The sequence below is a fragment of the Vidua macroura genome, chromosome 5 (genome assembly GCF_024509145.1).
Source record: "Vidua macroura isolate BioBank_ID:100142 chromosome 5, ASM2450914v1, whole genome shotgun sequence".
Classification (NCBI taxonomy): domain Eukaryota; kingdom Metazoa; phylum Chordata; class Aves; order Passeriformes; family Viduidae; genus Vidua; species Vidua macroura.
The window spans coordinates 35731731-35748619 of record NC_071575.1 but is presented as its reverse complement, the minus strand read 5'-3'; the positions used below and the strand labels follow the sequence as shown (position 1 = coordinate 35748619).

The 16889-nt window shown below is 37.6% G+C and overlaps 1 protein-coding gene across 1 annotated transcript in view; it reads left to right on the top strand.

The window, feature by feature from the left end:
• NAV3 (neuron navigator 3) overlaps positions 1-16889 on the top strand; it is a 248795-nt gene that overhangs the window by 220883 nt on the left and 11023 nt on the right. The window contains exons 25-32 of the mRNA XM_053978007.1: positions 858-979; positions 2779-2951; positions 5240-5393; positions 9727-9901; positions 13565-13662; positions 14305-14400; positions 14651-14819; positions 15547-15782. Of these exons, the coding sequence (XP_053833982.1) occupies positions 858-979; positions 2779-2951; positions 5240-5393; positions 9727-9901; positions 13565-13662; positions 14305-14400; positions 14651-14819; positions 15547-15782 (1223 nt within the window). The remainder of the gene's footprint in view (positions 1-857; positions 980-2778; positions 2952-5239; positions 5394-9726; positions 9902-13564; positions 13663-14304; positions 14401-14650; positions 14820-15546; positions 15783-16889) is intronic.

Here is a 16889-nt window from a genome sequence, read left to right as displayed (position 1 = left end):
TCCTTCATCCTTCCAGATGTCAAATTAATTTGTCATTGCAGTTAGGCCGATATTGCATGATAAATATGTACTTCAAAAGTGCCTGCTGATAAGCAACAGCAAAGGAATTACTTGAAAAAAATAATTGCGGTATTCGTTTTTGAGAGTGTTATTGATCTTCCATTAGAGAGGTCATTATTTAGGTGTTTGCCTGAAGGTCATTTCACTGCATGACTTGAGTGTAGCAAAGTGAATTTCTAGGAAGTAGAAAATAACCTAAAAAGTAATTTCCCTTACTTTTATTAGTGTATAGTGGGCATGTTTTACAAGAATAATTTCCAGTGATTAAGATATTGTTATAAGAGACTTTTAAGAAATTGAAACTCAGAAGCCGCACCAACCATTTTTAATATTCTCTACTTCCTGGTTATTTTGTTTCATTCATTTTTAATGAACTCCTGCCTGTTTCTTTCCATCATGATATATTAGAAGGTAGCATCTGAACGCTGATTAGGGCTGCTACAAGTTGAGTAGTGCCTACACGCCTCAGAACTGTAGTACATGTGCCAGTGAAATGTCAAGTAATCCATGTGCTCAGCTATGAGGATACATGTGCATAGATTGCTGTGAAGAGTCATTGCCTTCAGGGCAAGAACAGCTTAGTTTGGAGAAGCCTCTAAGTATTGGACTAATTGTATGCATCCCCCTCAGTCCCTATGTGGTTTCCGACAGGCTTCAATAGCTTGAATCTGAGCCACTGCAAGCATCAGTGCCATTTATGTTCATTTAGACTGCCTTTGAGGAGGCAGATACTACATAAATATAAGAATTATTGTTGTAATATTGAAACAGATTTCACAGTAACTTCTTTTCTTTAGATTTACGTATAAGGCGGCAACATTCTTCAGAAAGTGTTTCCAGTATCAACAGTGCTACAAGTCATTCCAGTATTGGCAGTGGTAATGATGCTGATTCCAAAAAAAAGAAAAAGAAAAACTGGGTGAGTACTCAACAGGTTTAAGCCTCTCTTTTAGCTAATGTGTTATTTCCTAGTGTCTGAGTAACATAATGGTCCATTTCATCTACAATGTTCTTGTGGGGCCAGATGGATATCAAGAAATTAACGTATCCGTACTGTGACACTACCAGCAAACTAAAAATTATTGAATATCAGCAGAGTTTTATTTGCATAAGTCAGAGTAATTAAAACAGACAAAAATACAAGCAACAATTACAACAACAAAACAACAACATAAATCTAAAATAGCTGTTGTGACCAAAACCACCTCTGGGCCACATTGAAACCCTGTTTGATTTTTCTTCAGTTGGACTTCAATTCAAAAGTTTAACTCAAATATATTACCCAGCTATGGAGGGAATTGAAATCAGTTAAGAATTCACACTTAAAAGTACTACAGTGTTTAAAGAAATTAAGATGTTGCTCAACCGGAATATGCAAATACCACATACTGCTAAAGATTTAATTAAATGCTTTCAGTAAAGAATCAGAAAATATGTTATTCTTGTTTTAAAAATATTATCTGCATAAACATTTGTTTTAAAATACTGATGAGCCTTCATTCCCTTGATTTGTAATTCCACACTCTTTCATGTCTCTGCAAGGTGAACTCTAGAGGAAGTGAGGTGAATATAAACCATGGAAAAGTTGGCATGCATCTATAAAAAACCCTATCTTGGCATGATTGCTATTTATTTTGGCAGTAGGCTTTTATACCTTCTAAAACCAGATTATCCTGTATGTCTTCTCAGTTTGTCTTTATTAATTTTAATCTCAAAGTTTAGGCTATAGAAAGGGGGAATATAGCCAAAATCCATTTCTTTCTCTTCAGACATCATGAGCTGGAAAGGTCTTCATTATTGTTTCTCATTAAGATCAGTGGTCACACTCCCCAGTCTCCAATTATACCATGAGAATAATGTGTTTGAAGTACTCATTTTTTCATAGAGGAACCAGCTGGTCATTGTGTTCTGGACAGTTTTGATCAGAACAACTCTCTGAAAATAAAAATAAAACCTGTATGTTTCCTAAGATTAGTAAGTTCTATATTTAGACAAAGGTATGAACAAATGAGCTAGTTAATTTTAACTGCAGACAAAACTGTTGTCATCTTGGCTTCTGAAATAAATGGCTCTTTGGCTATTCTGTCCCTTCTCAATACTGGATACAAGCTTACAAGCTTCTAGAGGGAAAAGGCAATGCTTGTATGTTCAGAGATCTTACCACTCTAAAGGAAACTGCAACAAACAGTATATAACTTTCAGCTAACATTCTTCTCAATAGTACAAGACAAACCTCATGTTCCCACTTAGATCCTCTTGATTGTGATCCAAATCATAGCATTTGCATAGTTTGACCATTCAGAGTTTTAATGGGGAAAATAAATTGGCAAACTGTAAATTGGACTTGTCTTTTGATTTCAGCATTTAGTTCTGCCTGTATCTAGATGCAAAGTGGTTATTTAAAGCCACCCTTTGAAGGGAATGCCATGGGAATGGGATTCCACTGGAGCTTAATGGCTTTAAATGAGCACCCCTCCCCACTTGGTCCTGCACTTTTTCCATAGCATCACTTCTGCACTGCGCTGGATTAATAAAGTCAAAACAAAGCACTGTATCATGTTTGTAGAGATACTGTGTTGCATATGTTAATACCTTGCTTCTGCATACTGACCTTAGGCAGTGGCTAGGATGGCATCTGCAAACTAACTCTTCAAAACATGAGCTGCACACAAAGTGCTGTGATGAGGAAAATAAACTTGCTCTGTATTTGTTTTCCAGCTAAGAAGCTCTTTCAAACAGGCCTTTGGAAAGAAAAAGTCCACCAAACCTCCTTCCTCACATTCAGACATAGAAGAGCTGACAGATTCCTCCCTTCCTTCCTCACCTAAATTGCCCCACAGCTCAGGAGAGTGTGCAACAACATCAATGAAACCATCCCAGTCAGCATCTGCGTAAGTGTCTCTCTTGACAAATGGCATGGGCTGGGAAGCAGATCTCCTCCAGCGTGGCCATTTGCAGTTCAGAAACCACTGTCAACAGCTGTGATCTTTTAATCCATTTGCCAGATTTCTCGTGAGCTTCACCCTTTACACACTGGTTCTGCAGCAACTCTTTATTCAGTCATAATCTTTCATCCTTTTTCACAGACTTTAGCCAAAATCACCTGGCTATACAAACTTCCAAAAGCTTATTTTGTGCTCTCCCTGCACCATTAGCAATTTTATCATATCCACTTAGCAAAGGCCAAATGCTAACATTTCCTTGTTTCCTTTTTTCATGACATTCTAAAAATAGAAAATTCTAAAATACTTTTTTGAAATTTTTACAGTATACTCATTCCTCCTGTTTTATCTACTTTGTACCTACTGATGTATATATTTTTTAATCTATTTCCCCTCTTTTATCAGCTTGAATTTTTTGTGGGATTTTACTTTTATATTTTATTCAAATCACCATCCTGAAGGTTTCAGGTCTGAGACAACAGCTGTCTAATTTCTTCAGTATTTTTTTGAATATCTGATATGTTGTTATAGAACCCCCAGCTCTTTCTTATTCATATTCCTCTGCTTTTTTTTTTTTCATTCTGCTGAACTCATAACTGTGCTAAACTCATAACTCTTTCTAAGATGGGGAAATCAACCTCTTTGAACCAAAAAATGCCTACTACTGATGCTAGCTTTACTTTCCTTCTCCTAATTCAGAATAATCAGGTCACAATTACTTTTTCTTAAGGCACTCAAGGAATTCTAGTCTCATGACTGTTTTATTAGATAATAAATGGAATATGCATGGAAATAAAATTTCATTTCTTATTTGCTTAGCATAGGCAGGTATGGACACAGTACATAAGGAGTTCTAATATAATATTTAGGAAAAAAAGTCCTAGTGTATGTCTTTCTTGATCTTTAATCACATTTAAAATATTTGTGCATGTTTTGAATGATATTCATTATTTTTCTTCCTCTATTTGACATGTATTTTATTTGCCATGAACTTCATCTTCCCTTTGCTTACGATTTCTTCATATATTTTCCTGATGGAGTCTCGCGTTCTAAATCATTACTTTTACTTTCTTCCAATTGCATCTGTCTAATACATGTGTGTGCAGGTCATCTCTAGTCTGGGCATCAAAGAAAAGGCAAAACGGTCGTGTGGTCTACAAGCATAGATCCCGGTAAAACTGAGTGTTGGGCATGGAGTTGTATACCCGACTGCTGACCTGAAGAGTGCTGCATCTTCTTTCCCAAAATGCATTTGCATGCCTTCTGGCAATTAAATGCTGAGCTTTGTTTCTTTTTTTTTTTTTTTTTAATATTAGCAGTAATAATCACAATAATAATACTTATTTTCATAGAACACTTTTCATATTGAAATTTTTCTGAAAAGATTAACTATTTATAGTCACAGTAATAAAGAACAAATAACATTTACTGAATTGACTGGAAATACTGCTTAGTGTAACAATTAAGCCAAAATTCAGTGTTTTATTTTCTACTGGTGGTTCTGATGATGATACAAAGAGGCAAAACAGTCTGACAGGAGAGCTGGACAGTTGTCAATTTCAATCTTTTCTTACACTATAATGGTTTCTTCCCTTGAAATAAATGCTTATGAGAAATAACCACGTGGTAATCCAGTCTTCAAGGGACAGAAACAAAAAACAACCCACATGATTTCATATATCGTACATTACAAAATGACAGGCTATAGGCAAAATATCAGCCATCACAAATCAAAACCATTACAGATCAAAATCTTCTAGACTATAAATTCAAGGACTGTCCCTTTGTATAATATTCATATCAGATAAAAATATTGATGCCTAACAAATAGTAAATAACAGCAGTACAGATTAATCAGCACACATCAGTTCTGACTACTGTTACGTAGAGAAATCATAAACTGCACCAAAGAAATTATGTGAGTATAAAATCCAGTTAAAACTAATGGATGATAGACACTCAAAGATACTTGAAAAGTAGTTAAGAATTTGTTTTTCACCATAGTGAACTAAAACTAAAAAGCTATAAAGCAATCTGATCACTTTTTCTGGAGAGGGCTTTTTATCATTTTTGAATTTTCAGCTTGATCGTTTTCATGTTTCTTTGATAAGTTTCTTTCTTCACTCATAGGTTTCACCAGCAGCAAGCATTTTTCTGTTCTTTGATATTTAATAATGACACTGCTTTGGGGAGAAAGCCTTCCTTTAATCTCCTGCCTGTTTCCTGCTCTTCTTTAGGATCTGTGAGTGCACAGAGGCAGAGGCTGAAATTATTCTTCAGCTAAAAAGCGAGCTGAGGGAGAAGGAGTTAAAATTAACGGATATTCGCCTGGAAGCCCTCAGCTCTGCACACCATCTGGATCAGATCCGGGAAGCCATGAACCGCATGCAGGTCAGTGCAGTAGCTTAAGTGATGACAGAGATGCATACCAAAGGTATGACTGGTGTGTTTCCTCTCCCAGGACTTTGTTTCAGGCACCAAAAAACTGTCAAAACAAAGTAAATTGTCAGATTTGCAGTACTTCTGAAGGATGGGTATTGGTAAGTGTTTACCTTACAATAAAGACATTCTTAGCATATGTATTAATAGCTAAAATGTGTTTAAAAGATATGGAAGAAGAGATAATCCCTGCCCAAAGGATGTTTATTATCTCAAGCCTATAATTGGGGTTAGCAACATGACAGAGAAGCAGATCAAAAAGTGATTTCTACAGCATTTTAAATCCTTGAGCCATGGAGGGGGCCAGGATATTATGTGCATACTCTTTCATCATTTCTGATTCCTAACTAAGCAATGGTTTACCAAGGCAAAGAATGTAAAATTGAACTAATTACTGTATCCAGCATCATAAAATTCTGCTACATTGTTTTGTTACACTGTCCCAATCTCTTTGTGAACACAGTTTTTCATTAGAAGATTTTCCTTTTCATGAGGCTGAAAGGATGCAAAAAGAATGGCAGTGTTCTTAAGTGGAGCACAGAGCTTTATGGGACTCAATTCTGTTTCCTGCATGCAAATGCCCAGTACCATGGTGGGTGCCCAAAAGGATCTATAATATCCACACAGTGGAACTGGGCCTTTCTGCAATGGCAGCTAAGATACCTATGTCATCCCTGAAGGTACTGTAAATCTGTATTTGGGGAACAGAATCAAAGCCATGGGTTGGGGATTCAGGTTGAGGCAGAGTTGGCCACATTTAAAAGTCTAGGAATGAGCTGCATGATAAGCTTCTGTTGTAGTCAATCGAGTTTTAGTTCTGTAGTAGTGAGGGCTAAACAGCTATCCTAAAATTACCCCGAGATAGGTACAGAAGGTGAAATGGAGTTCCTTGAGTATAGGCACTTCTTACTGTTTGAACCAGCCTCAAGTATTTGCATCTGCACAGGACATGAAGGTTTAATATTCTTCCATGGAAGACCATATTTGTCATGCCACTGGAAACCCATATTTGCACAGCTGAATCCTGCCCAGTGCCTTGCCAGCTGAATTGCTCTGTGTTGGGTGCTTAGGTCAGGTGCACCTTTAGGCACTTGTGTGTAGATGCCTACAGTACCTGATTTCATAACTACAGAAATGGTGTGCTTGATGTCTTTTCTAGACCTCTTTGTTTACAATGCCTGTATCAGTCTCAGCCAGATCTTTAAACATCTCATCTATGGTACCTGCCATCCTCCCAGGTGTTCACACTACTAGGTACCAACATTAGTGTGGCATATTTGGCTGAACTTCAATTAGAGGGAAGACTTACCAAGAACTGGTCAATAAATATGGTTTCATTTGTCCAGACGTAAGTAAGGCATTGATCTCGAGGTACTGAAAGGTTTTAAGGAACTGTGAAGAATAGAATGCAGTTAATTGCAGTGGTGAAGAAAAGGATGTGAAGGCTTATCATCTGATTACAGTCTCATACTGGCAGATGAATGCCTGAACCAGGTGAACTCCCCAGAGGGAGGAGTCTGCTGTAGGCACAGTTCTCCAAAGTCAGAACTTCCTCAAATCTGGGAAGAGGCAACTAGTTGAGATGCTGTTACTGGTAATCACCATTTCTGAAGTTCGCCCAAAAGAGCAGGCAGCCACCTTGCAGTTGCCAAACTGTGATATTTTAGAGGATTGATGAGAACTGGTAAGGGGAAAAAATAGGACTGGTGGAAGTGATACATGAATACTTTTAGATTCAAAGCATTTTAAAAACCTAAAGCTCAGGTGAATGGAAGACTGCTAAGAGCTATGTAATTAAACAGCGTAAATTGCAGAGTGGGTCCTGATTTGAACCCTAGACTAAACTGATACACCCATCTATTGCCTTCTGTTACTATTATGCTGGTTTTTCCTTTCCCTTTCACTGTCTCCTCGCCTGTGTGTATGTGATCTGATCCTTTTGTAGCTGCAGCAGGGTTTTTTATGGTGCTATCTATCCCTTATGTTTTTACTTGTATAATATAGCTGTGCAGCCTCCATTAAAAAAGTGAGACTTTTAGCAGGGTGATAGTGACTGTAGAAATAAATTTGATGTGCAGAACCGTCTGCAAGAAAAAGCAGTTGCTTTGTAATGCACTTTGTGAAGCGACTGGAAGGTAGATTTACAGAATCACAGAATAATGAGGTTGGAAGAGACCTCTAAGATCATCAAGTCCAACCTATGCCTTAACACCTCAACTAGACTATAGCACCAAGTGCCATGTCCAGTCTTTTTAAACACATCCAGAGATGGTGATTCTACCACCTCCCTGGGAAGACAATTCCAGTACTTTATTATTCTTTCAGTGAACATTTTTTTCCTAATATCTAACCTATACCTTCCCTGACATAGCTTGAGACTGTGTCCTCTTGTTCTGTCAGTTGCTGCCTGGTGGAAGAGACCGACCCCCACGTGTCTACAGCCTCCCTTCAGGAAGTTGTAGAGAGCAATAAGGTCACCTCTAAGCCTCCTCTTCTCCAGGCTAAATAACCCCAGTTCCTTCAAACGTTCCTTATAGGGCTTGTGTTCCAAGCCCCTCACCAGCCTTGTTGCCCTTCTCTGGATGCTCTCAAGCATCTCAATGTCCTTCCTAAACTGAGGGGCCCAGAACTGGACACAGTACTCAAGATGCGGTCTGACCAGCGCTGAGTACAGGGGAAGAATGACCTCCCTACTCCTGCTGGTCACACAATTCCTAATGCAGGCCAGGATGCCATTGGCCTTCTTGGCCACCAAGGCACATTGCTGGCTCATATCCAACCGGCTGTCAACCAGCACCCCCAGGTCCCTTTCCGCCTGAACACTGTCCAGCCACACTGTCCCCAGCCTGTAACGCTGTAGGGGATTTTTGTGGCCAAAATGTAGAACTCGGCACTTAGACTTATTAAACTTCATGCTGTTGGACTCTGCCCATCCATCCAACCGATCTAAGTCTCTCTGCAGAGCCCTCCTACCTTCCAATAGATCAACACAAGCTCCCAGCTTAGTGTCATCTGCAAATTTACTAATGAAGGACTCAATGCCCTCATCCATATCGTCTATAAAAATATTAAACAGAACTGGTCCCAGTACAGACCCCTGAGGGACACCACTGGTGACTGGCCGCCAGCTGGATGCAACACCATTCACCATCACTCTCTGGGCCTGGCCATCCAACCAGTTCCTAACCCAGCAAAGAGTGCTCATGTCCAAGCCATGGGCTGCCAGCTTTTCCAGGAGTATGCTATGGGAGACAGTATCAAAGGCCTTGCTGACGTCTAAATAGACAACATCCACATCCTTTCCTGCATCTACCAGACGAGTTACCTGGTCATAGAAGGAGACTAGGTTGGTCAGACATGACCTACCCATTGTAAACCCATGTTGACTGGGTCTGATACCCTGGCCATCTTGTAAGTGCTTTGTGATAGCACTCAGTATGAACTGTTCCATTATCTTACCTGGTACTGAGGTCAGGCTAACTGGCCTGTAATTACCAGGATCTTCCTTCCTACCTTTTTTGTAAACGGGTGTCACATTGGCCAGTTTCCAATCATCTGGAACCTCATCAGTGAGCCACAGCTCCTGATAGCAGATGGTACCAGGCTGTTCTCAGGCTAAGTTTTCATTTTATTATTGTACATTCAATAATCACTTGGCACCACAGAGGATTTAGCTAAAGAATTCCAGTTGTTCTGATTAATCTCTCACTATCTATTTTCATCAGAGATAGTTTTCTCATTACTATGTGAAGAATTCTGTGTTTGAATGATCAAAAAATCTTATTTGCTAGCAAGAAGGGTTATGAAACTGTTAAATTATCAATTTCTAATTTTTAATTTAATTTCTCTGTGAAGTTACTGCTTAAATTTTATATTCAATGGCAGTAACCATTTTCTGTGACTTTAGAAAAATTGATATATCCAGTAATTTTCTTAACTATTACCTTAGGTATTTGACAATAGAAAGTAGCTGAAAAAAATGGGGACAGCTGGGAAAATTCTAACCACACTCACATTATGGTCGACTGTACAATAAGCATGAAAGCTTGAAGCTGATATTGTTTAGGATCTATCTTGAGGCAAAAGCTAAAACAAGGTTATTTGGGGGCTTTACCTTCATTTAAGAAGTAAAGGCAATCCAGTTTTCACTGTGTTTTATCTCTCTTTTGAAAGTGGTAAACCAATTAACTGGCTCAGGGGAACAGCATCACCAGACTAACCACCAACACTGGTTTTCCAAAAGAATAATGTCCTGTGCTTTGGTGTTGATTTCTTTTGTATGTAGAATGAAATAGAGATTCTGAAAGCTGAGAATGATCGCTTAAAGGCAGAGACTGGAAATACCGGAAAGCCTGCCCGGCCATCATCAGAGTCATCAAGCAGCACATCATCTTCTTCATCACGGCAGTCACTAGGACTTTCTCTGAACAATTTAAACATCACAGAATCGGTTACATCAGGTAAACATACTTCGGGCACATGCATGCCTCAGCAGTTAGTAAGAATTTTTCAACCCCTTAATGGGCCACATAGGAGAAGCATGACTGGAAATCAAAACACTTCATATCATTCAGGTTAACATCAGATATATATTCAGTAACAGAGAGGATGAAGAATGCTGGTGGTCATGTCTGAACTGTACCTTTTAGAAGCCCCTGAACAGCAGTAACAGACTGTTCATTATGTTTGCTTTGTTCCTAGCTATGACACTCTCTGCCTATATTAAGAGAGTTTACAAACAGTTTACAATACTCTTTGGTCATCCAATTTGTAATTTCTTTGAAAATAAATATCTCTTGAAGTATACATGACAACTGTATTTATCTATTATCTTGCCCATATGGGACAAATATGAGTATAGTATGTGAAACTTTCTTCTTTTTGTTTACAGGTCTTTGATCATTCAGTTAGCTCCCTTAACTTGGCTTCATATTTGCAGCTAAGGCAGAAGGTGGTCTCAGTTAGCTTTATCCCTAACAGTTTTTTAATTTGGTACAGCTAGCTAGCCTATGTTGGACCAAATCACCATTTATCACAGGAGCCAAACCCCTCCCAATCTATTAGGCACTCTCAGTGTCTTCTGTGAATGAAAGAAAGCGAGCAGAACTTTGGTCCACATCCTGAACATTAACACTCTATTATTTTCCATGCCATGGATTTTAAGATAATAAGCCTTCTACATTTGTTTTGATAATGTAGCCAAGAAACAGAAGTGCTGTCTCTAACATTAGAACCGGGAGTAAAGCAGGAGCAAAGCAGCACTCATTAGCATAGACGCCACAGAAATTATAATTCGGTCTCTGGAAGCAATAAAAATGTGGCTAATAATTGTGGAAAGAGTCTAGGCAAGAGTACAGGTGGGAATATGCCAAACTGACTATAATTTGGATTGGCAGTTAGTCATATTATCTTGCCAGTCATTGATTACATGGATATTTGAACATCTTTTCTGGTTAACATCAGATTTTGTAAAAAAAATTGGTATATTTTTTATTTACATTACAACTCTTTGAAAGATATAACTTATAGCATGGAGGACCCTGAACTAGGCCTCAACATGCAATGAGGTTTTGCAAAAGCAAGGAGAAAATATTTAACTGCTCACAGATCCACACATATTAAAAAATCCAAACGAAAATAAAACAAAAAAAGTAACATAATTTTTTGCAATATGGTGGTTATAAAATGTCTCTCATGAGTAGCAGTCATTAGCACTTTGTTGTTTGGCACTAACTCTGTCTAGATACAGGAATAAACATGTAGGAAGAAAGGTCTGAAGAAAAGGAGGGGGAACTAGATGAGAATACAATGGGTGAAGAGAAATGGGGGAAAGAAACAGGAAGGTAAAAGATAAGATAAAAGAAAGAAAATTAAGAAAATTAGGAGGAAGTGTTCAGCAAAAGAATAGAAATTATAAAAGTTGGAAGAAAAAAAGAGGAAGGGGAAAACAGGGGAAAGGAAGGAGGAGAACAGGATGACTGGGAGAAGTGGTTTGATTCAATGATCTTAGGGGTGTTTTCCAGCCTAAATGATTCCATTATTTCATAAACTTCATATAATTTTCTGTGTTATCGTTCTAAATGTTTTTCTCACATGCAAAGTAATTACTTTTCATTATAAGAAATTAAAGATATAAGGGTGCCTAATGAGGAGTGGAGAATTTAATTTGATTATTAATGTAGAATTTTTGATCATTGTGATGATCATTTTGTTGACATGCCAGAGAACTTGGAAGGGTAACAGCTTCCTACCAAGTCTTGTGGGATTTCTGCGACAGCTGGAGTACTACTGAACAAAAGTCCCTGAGATATGGGGAGGTTCATCATGATGAGGATTAAGCTGAGATAATTGAGTGCTTTGGCTCATCATATTATAAAAATACCATTGCACTTTCTGGGAGCAATGTTTCCAATCAACCGTGGTCATCTGGAAATGACCGAGCTATCCGCTGTCACTTCCCTCCAGATCAGTGTGAGTGGCAACCTGGGAAGGGGTTTGGTGTTACAGACACCCCTATTTCAGTCAGCCACTGGAGTGAAAGCAGCAAACAAGGACCAGTACAAGACTGGCCCAGAGTGACAGAGCTCTGACAAGAACTGAACTGAAGTAATCATAGCATGCCTGGCAGGGAGTGATAAAACAATAAGTATCACAATGAAATTAGAGGCCCTTGGGCATTTTCTCAGCCCCTTGTATCAGTGATAGAGAGAGATCTTAGAAAGTGGTTCATTTCTACAGAGTGGGTCCTCATTCCTAAGGACTTAAAGAAGAATGAATTTAAAGGGCTATGTAAGGGTCATTTAGAGATGGAAAAATTTCGCAGGGGGTTCATATCGTAATTTGCTCTTAGACAAACTATGACATTTTCAAAGCTCTTAGGCTTGCTCAAAGGTTTGCCAAATATGCCAAAACACAAGACAAGTGAAGTGAAACATTCATTGGTGATGCAAAAAATCTGTCTGCCTGGAACAGAGCAAGCAAAGATTTATTAAAACTCACAAAAAAAAAAAAAAAAAAAAGCCTCTTTGTTCAATGAATTAAAAAAAAAAAAACCCTGCAGAATCTGCGTCCTAGATCTGGATGTAAGCTATCAAACTTTTAACATGAAAACTTATTTTTAATACATTAATTAAAATTATATTCATACCCTTTCTTTAGTTTTCCTTTGAACAAGTGACTGAATCTTACTGGGACCTCATTTAATTTGGATGAAATCTGACCTTGTGCAGACTATGTCATGAAGATGATGTAATAACAAACAGGGTTTAGGTTAGTGGATTACTGTGCTGGCCTTTGAAGAAAATGCAAATCCATAATCTCATCTAATTTTATAGTTAGTTTAAATGTCTAACAGTAAAATCTCAGAACTTCTAGAAGAAAGCAGCAATTTTATCACCTGCAATAAAGCTGTGGGCCCAGCCTTTAACAGAAATACATCTGCTTTCTCATTTTAGGAGTTAATGAAGTAGAAACAGAGGTGCAGAGCAGATCAAAATCACCTCCAAGAAAAATGAAGCCTTTCCTTAGAGGAATGGCTGAAAATAGAGTGCCATGTTCTGGAGGAATCCAAAGTGGTTTTCTAGTGGGGGTGAAAAGGACTCTATCCACGCTATATGTACAGAAGGCAAAAGGAATCATCTGGAAAGTGAAATTAAATGCTATTTTACTTAACAGCAAAAATATCAATGCAAGGATTTCTTGTTTTCTCTTCATACAACATTCTAAAGGGCACAAATGAGTGCCCAAAGACATAAATTTAATTTAGTTTTGAAACAACATTACTTTGTGAATATATTGTAATTTTGAAAAAGTTTCAAGAGGGAAAGCAAAGATAAGACTATGATGCAAGATTCTATTTATTTGTGGATTCTCTATTCATTTCTACATGACTAAAACTCCTAATGTTCCTGCAAAAATTGACAACTTGTAACTTTTTTCACCTCCAACAGAAATGGTGAATTAGGAATAAGTACAGGTTATAACAATGGCAAGTTGTTGTCATGGCAGCCTTTCTTTTTGACCAAATTTTTAACTTTTAAATCCTTTGAACAAATATTGAACTGATGATCTGAACATAATTGATGTGATTTTTCAGACTGATTTCTTCCCTTCTTTTAATGTAGATATTTTGTTGGATGATGTCACTGATGGAGCACTCCACAAAGAAGGTCATAGTGTCAAAATTTTAGTCACTATAAACAAAGGCTATAGTCGAGCCAAGGTAAGTGCATTATCCAGAACAGAATTATAGCTCAAGCAAATGTTGGAATATATAGGTCAATGTTTTTTCAGTATTTTAAGCCAGGAACTGGAGGGAAATATCCCATAGATTGCAGCTCTCTTCTCTGTCATGCATGCTCAATACAGTTAGGCACACTCCACAGACTAATACCATATGGCCTCTTTATGCCTTTGTGGTGGCTTAGACACTACTAATTCTTAGTTTAATTAATAGTAGCATGTTCCAGGACTTGCTATCTCTGTTTAAAAGTCATTATAAATTAAATCTATGCATTCGTCTCCTTAGAGTGCAACTATGAAATTGCTGCTGAAAAATTGTATTGTCATGTTTTCATGTTCTGTGTTATAAAAAATTATAAATACACTGCAAACTTTATTTTTAGTCATGTCCTTAAAAACACAGATGCAATCAAAGAGCAGAACAAGATTCTGTATTCCCTTCTTTATAAAGATGTATCAAAGTAATATAGTCTATATCTATTTCTGGCCCAGAGATTATTACCAAAGTTGTAACCTCTCATTCTAAATAATATTCTTATTCTTCATTAGAAAACTATGAATCTTCATAGAAAACTAATTAGCACCATTTTTAGTCCAGTTTCCAAATAATCTCTCTTTGCAGGATCAAAAGCCACATGCATACCTGATAGGATCAATTGGAGTCAGTGGAAAAACAAAATGGGATGTTTTAGATGGTGTAATCCGACGTCTCTTTAAGGTAAGACACTGAAAAATTGGCTTAAGTATTATTACAATTTTCTTTTTCACTTTAGAAAACTTCTGTATTCTTTGAATTGTCTTGCCAAGTTTTTGTTTTGGTTTGAGGTTTTTTTGATATATACTTAACAACAACCGCTATTAAGCTTTATTCTCAATGTCGCATATTTTTTTTTTATGACTGTAGGCAGTTTTCCAAATAGCTTTCATTCAATAAATAGTTTATGACTTATCTTTTCATATAATTTCAGGAGTATATTTTTCGAGTGGATCCAACTACTAGCCTGGGTTTAAGCTCTGACTGCATTGCTAGCTATTGTATAGGGGATGTAACTAGAGCCCATAGCCTAGAAGTGCCTGAACTGCTGCCTTGTGGATATCTGGTTGGAGATAATAACATCATCACTGTGAACCTGAAAGGTAAAACCCGAAGAATACTTCTGCAGATACCGTAGAGTTGTACACTGCAGTTCCCTATCCTTTTATGTTTATTTTTCTTACACCTGACTTTACTGTATTGTCTCTACTTTGAGGGCACATTTATCACATAAGCTGTCTGTAAGACATTGCATAATATCTATGGCAGCCTTTTGAGGGAAATCTGTCCTTCTCTGCCTGACTGCCAAATCACACCAAAGTACAGATTTCTAAACAGTGACAAAAATCCAACCCCAAAACAGAGATTACAATGAGAAAGACTAATGCTTTATTCAGTTCCACAGGAAAAATTCTGTACATTTAAAAAACTCTAGGAATTTGGTATTGGAGGGTAGAGGGGACCTTCGGAGGACTTTACATACATTGTATGTATGTACCAGTGACAACTGGTAACCCTTGTGGCTGTCACTTTGACCTTTTTTTTTGTCATCATTGCCAGTAATGTCTGAAACATATATCTTTGCCTCACTGAGCCTTCTCTTCACATTTACTTTGATTGCATCTCTCCCACTCAACTCACCACTGCTGTTTAATTTTTTGTGGAAAGATACCAGTATTTCTACAGTAAAGAAGTCCTTAACAGAGATTTGATTTAGAAGATTTGATTTAAAATGTATCTTACCTTGCTTTGGGCATAGCAAAGGTGCTGGGCCAAATAACTACCTTAGTAAGTATAAGGCAGGCCATTTTTCTTTTCTTTTATCCCCAGGAGTAGAAGAAAACAGTTTGGACAGTTTTGTGTTTGACACATTAATTCCTAAGCCAATTACCCAACGGTACTTTAATTTACTGATGGAGCATCGCAGAATTATTCTGTCGGGACCCAGTGGCACAGGAAAAACCTATTTAGCTAACAGGCTGGCTGAATATATTATAACTAAATCTGGCAGGAAAAAAACTGAGGATGCAATTGCAACTTTTAACATAGATCACAAGTCAAGCAAGGTAAGTTACAGTTGAAAACATAATCTATTGCCCAATTTGTAGTGATGATGCAGAACAGATTCCATTAATGGGTGTACTCTTTTGCTGTTCAGTTAGCATTTCTTCCTACGAGAATTCAGTCTCCAATCCCAGTGATGTACAGGGGCCAGATCTTTCTCTTCTAAACAAACCACTTAAGCACTGTCAAGGAAGTCTCAATTTTTTGTCTCTTGAGGAAACCTGCTTTAAGTAGTGTCCAACTCCTGTGTAAATCAAATTTTGAAGTGTCTGTAATTCCTTTGTCAGAAGGTTGGCTATATAATAATACTAGTGTAACTTGCTTTTTTATGATGATAACATCAGCCTTTGTTAGAAAAATTTCAAAGGGGTGATTTGAAATTACTTTCTTGGGCTCAGTTTCTTAATCGGCACTGGGGAGATACAACTGTCATGATTTCTGGTGTGCATTGGTCAGGAAGCTGACCATACTGAAATTGCCTCACACATCATGTCACGTTCCCAGTGATTTACGTAGCTCAGATTATCAGGTTTCTAGCAGGACTACTATGCTAGCCACAGATAATAATATTCTCCTGGCTGTCTTGAATTGAGTGTACTCCTAATTTGGTTCCTGGAGAGAAAAAAATGAAAGGGTTTGCCCAGAGCTTTCTGATTTGCACAGAATATAATGAATGCTAACGTAAGAAGGGAGAACATACAGATCCCAAAGGGGCAAAAGGACAATTCTGGCAAAAATAACTGCTTTTCACTGTCTTTATACAGAGGATTTGTGATGCAATTTACTTTGGCAGAGAATGTGTTTATGTTCTATTGCTTTACTATACACACCTGTAAAGAAAATTGTCCCACTAAAGAGCCAGCTTTTGGATTTCTAGTAAATTGCTTGGTCTGTGTATTTTGGTGTTTCACTGTTGTTTTTGGGATTGGATTGGTTGGGGTTTTTGTCCCCTTTCTCTTCTAACAAAATTCATGTAGAATTTTTTGTGTTTGTAATAAAAAAAAAGAAAAAAGAAAAAGCAACATTGTCAAATACCAAGGCTGTTTGAATAATATAGATGGTACTATTCCATGGAAGACACCTATAATGTTCCCTGAGAGACACCTGAT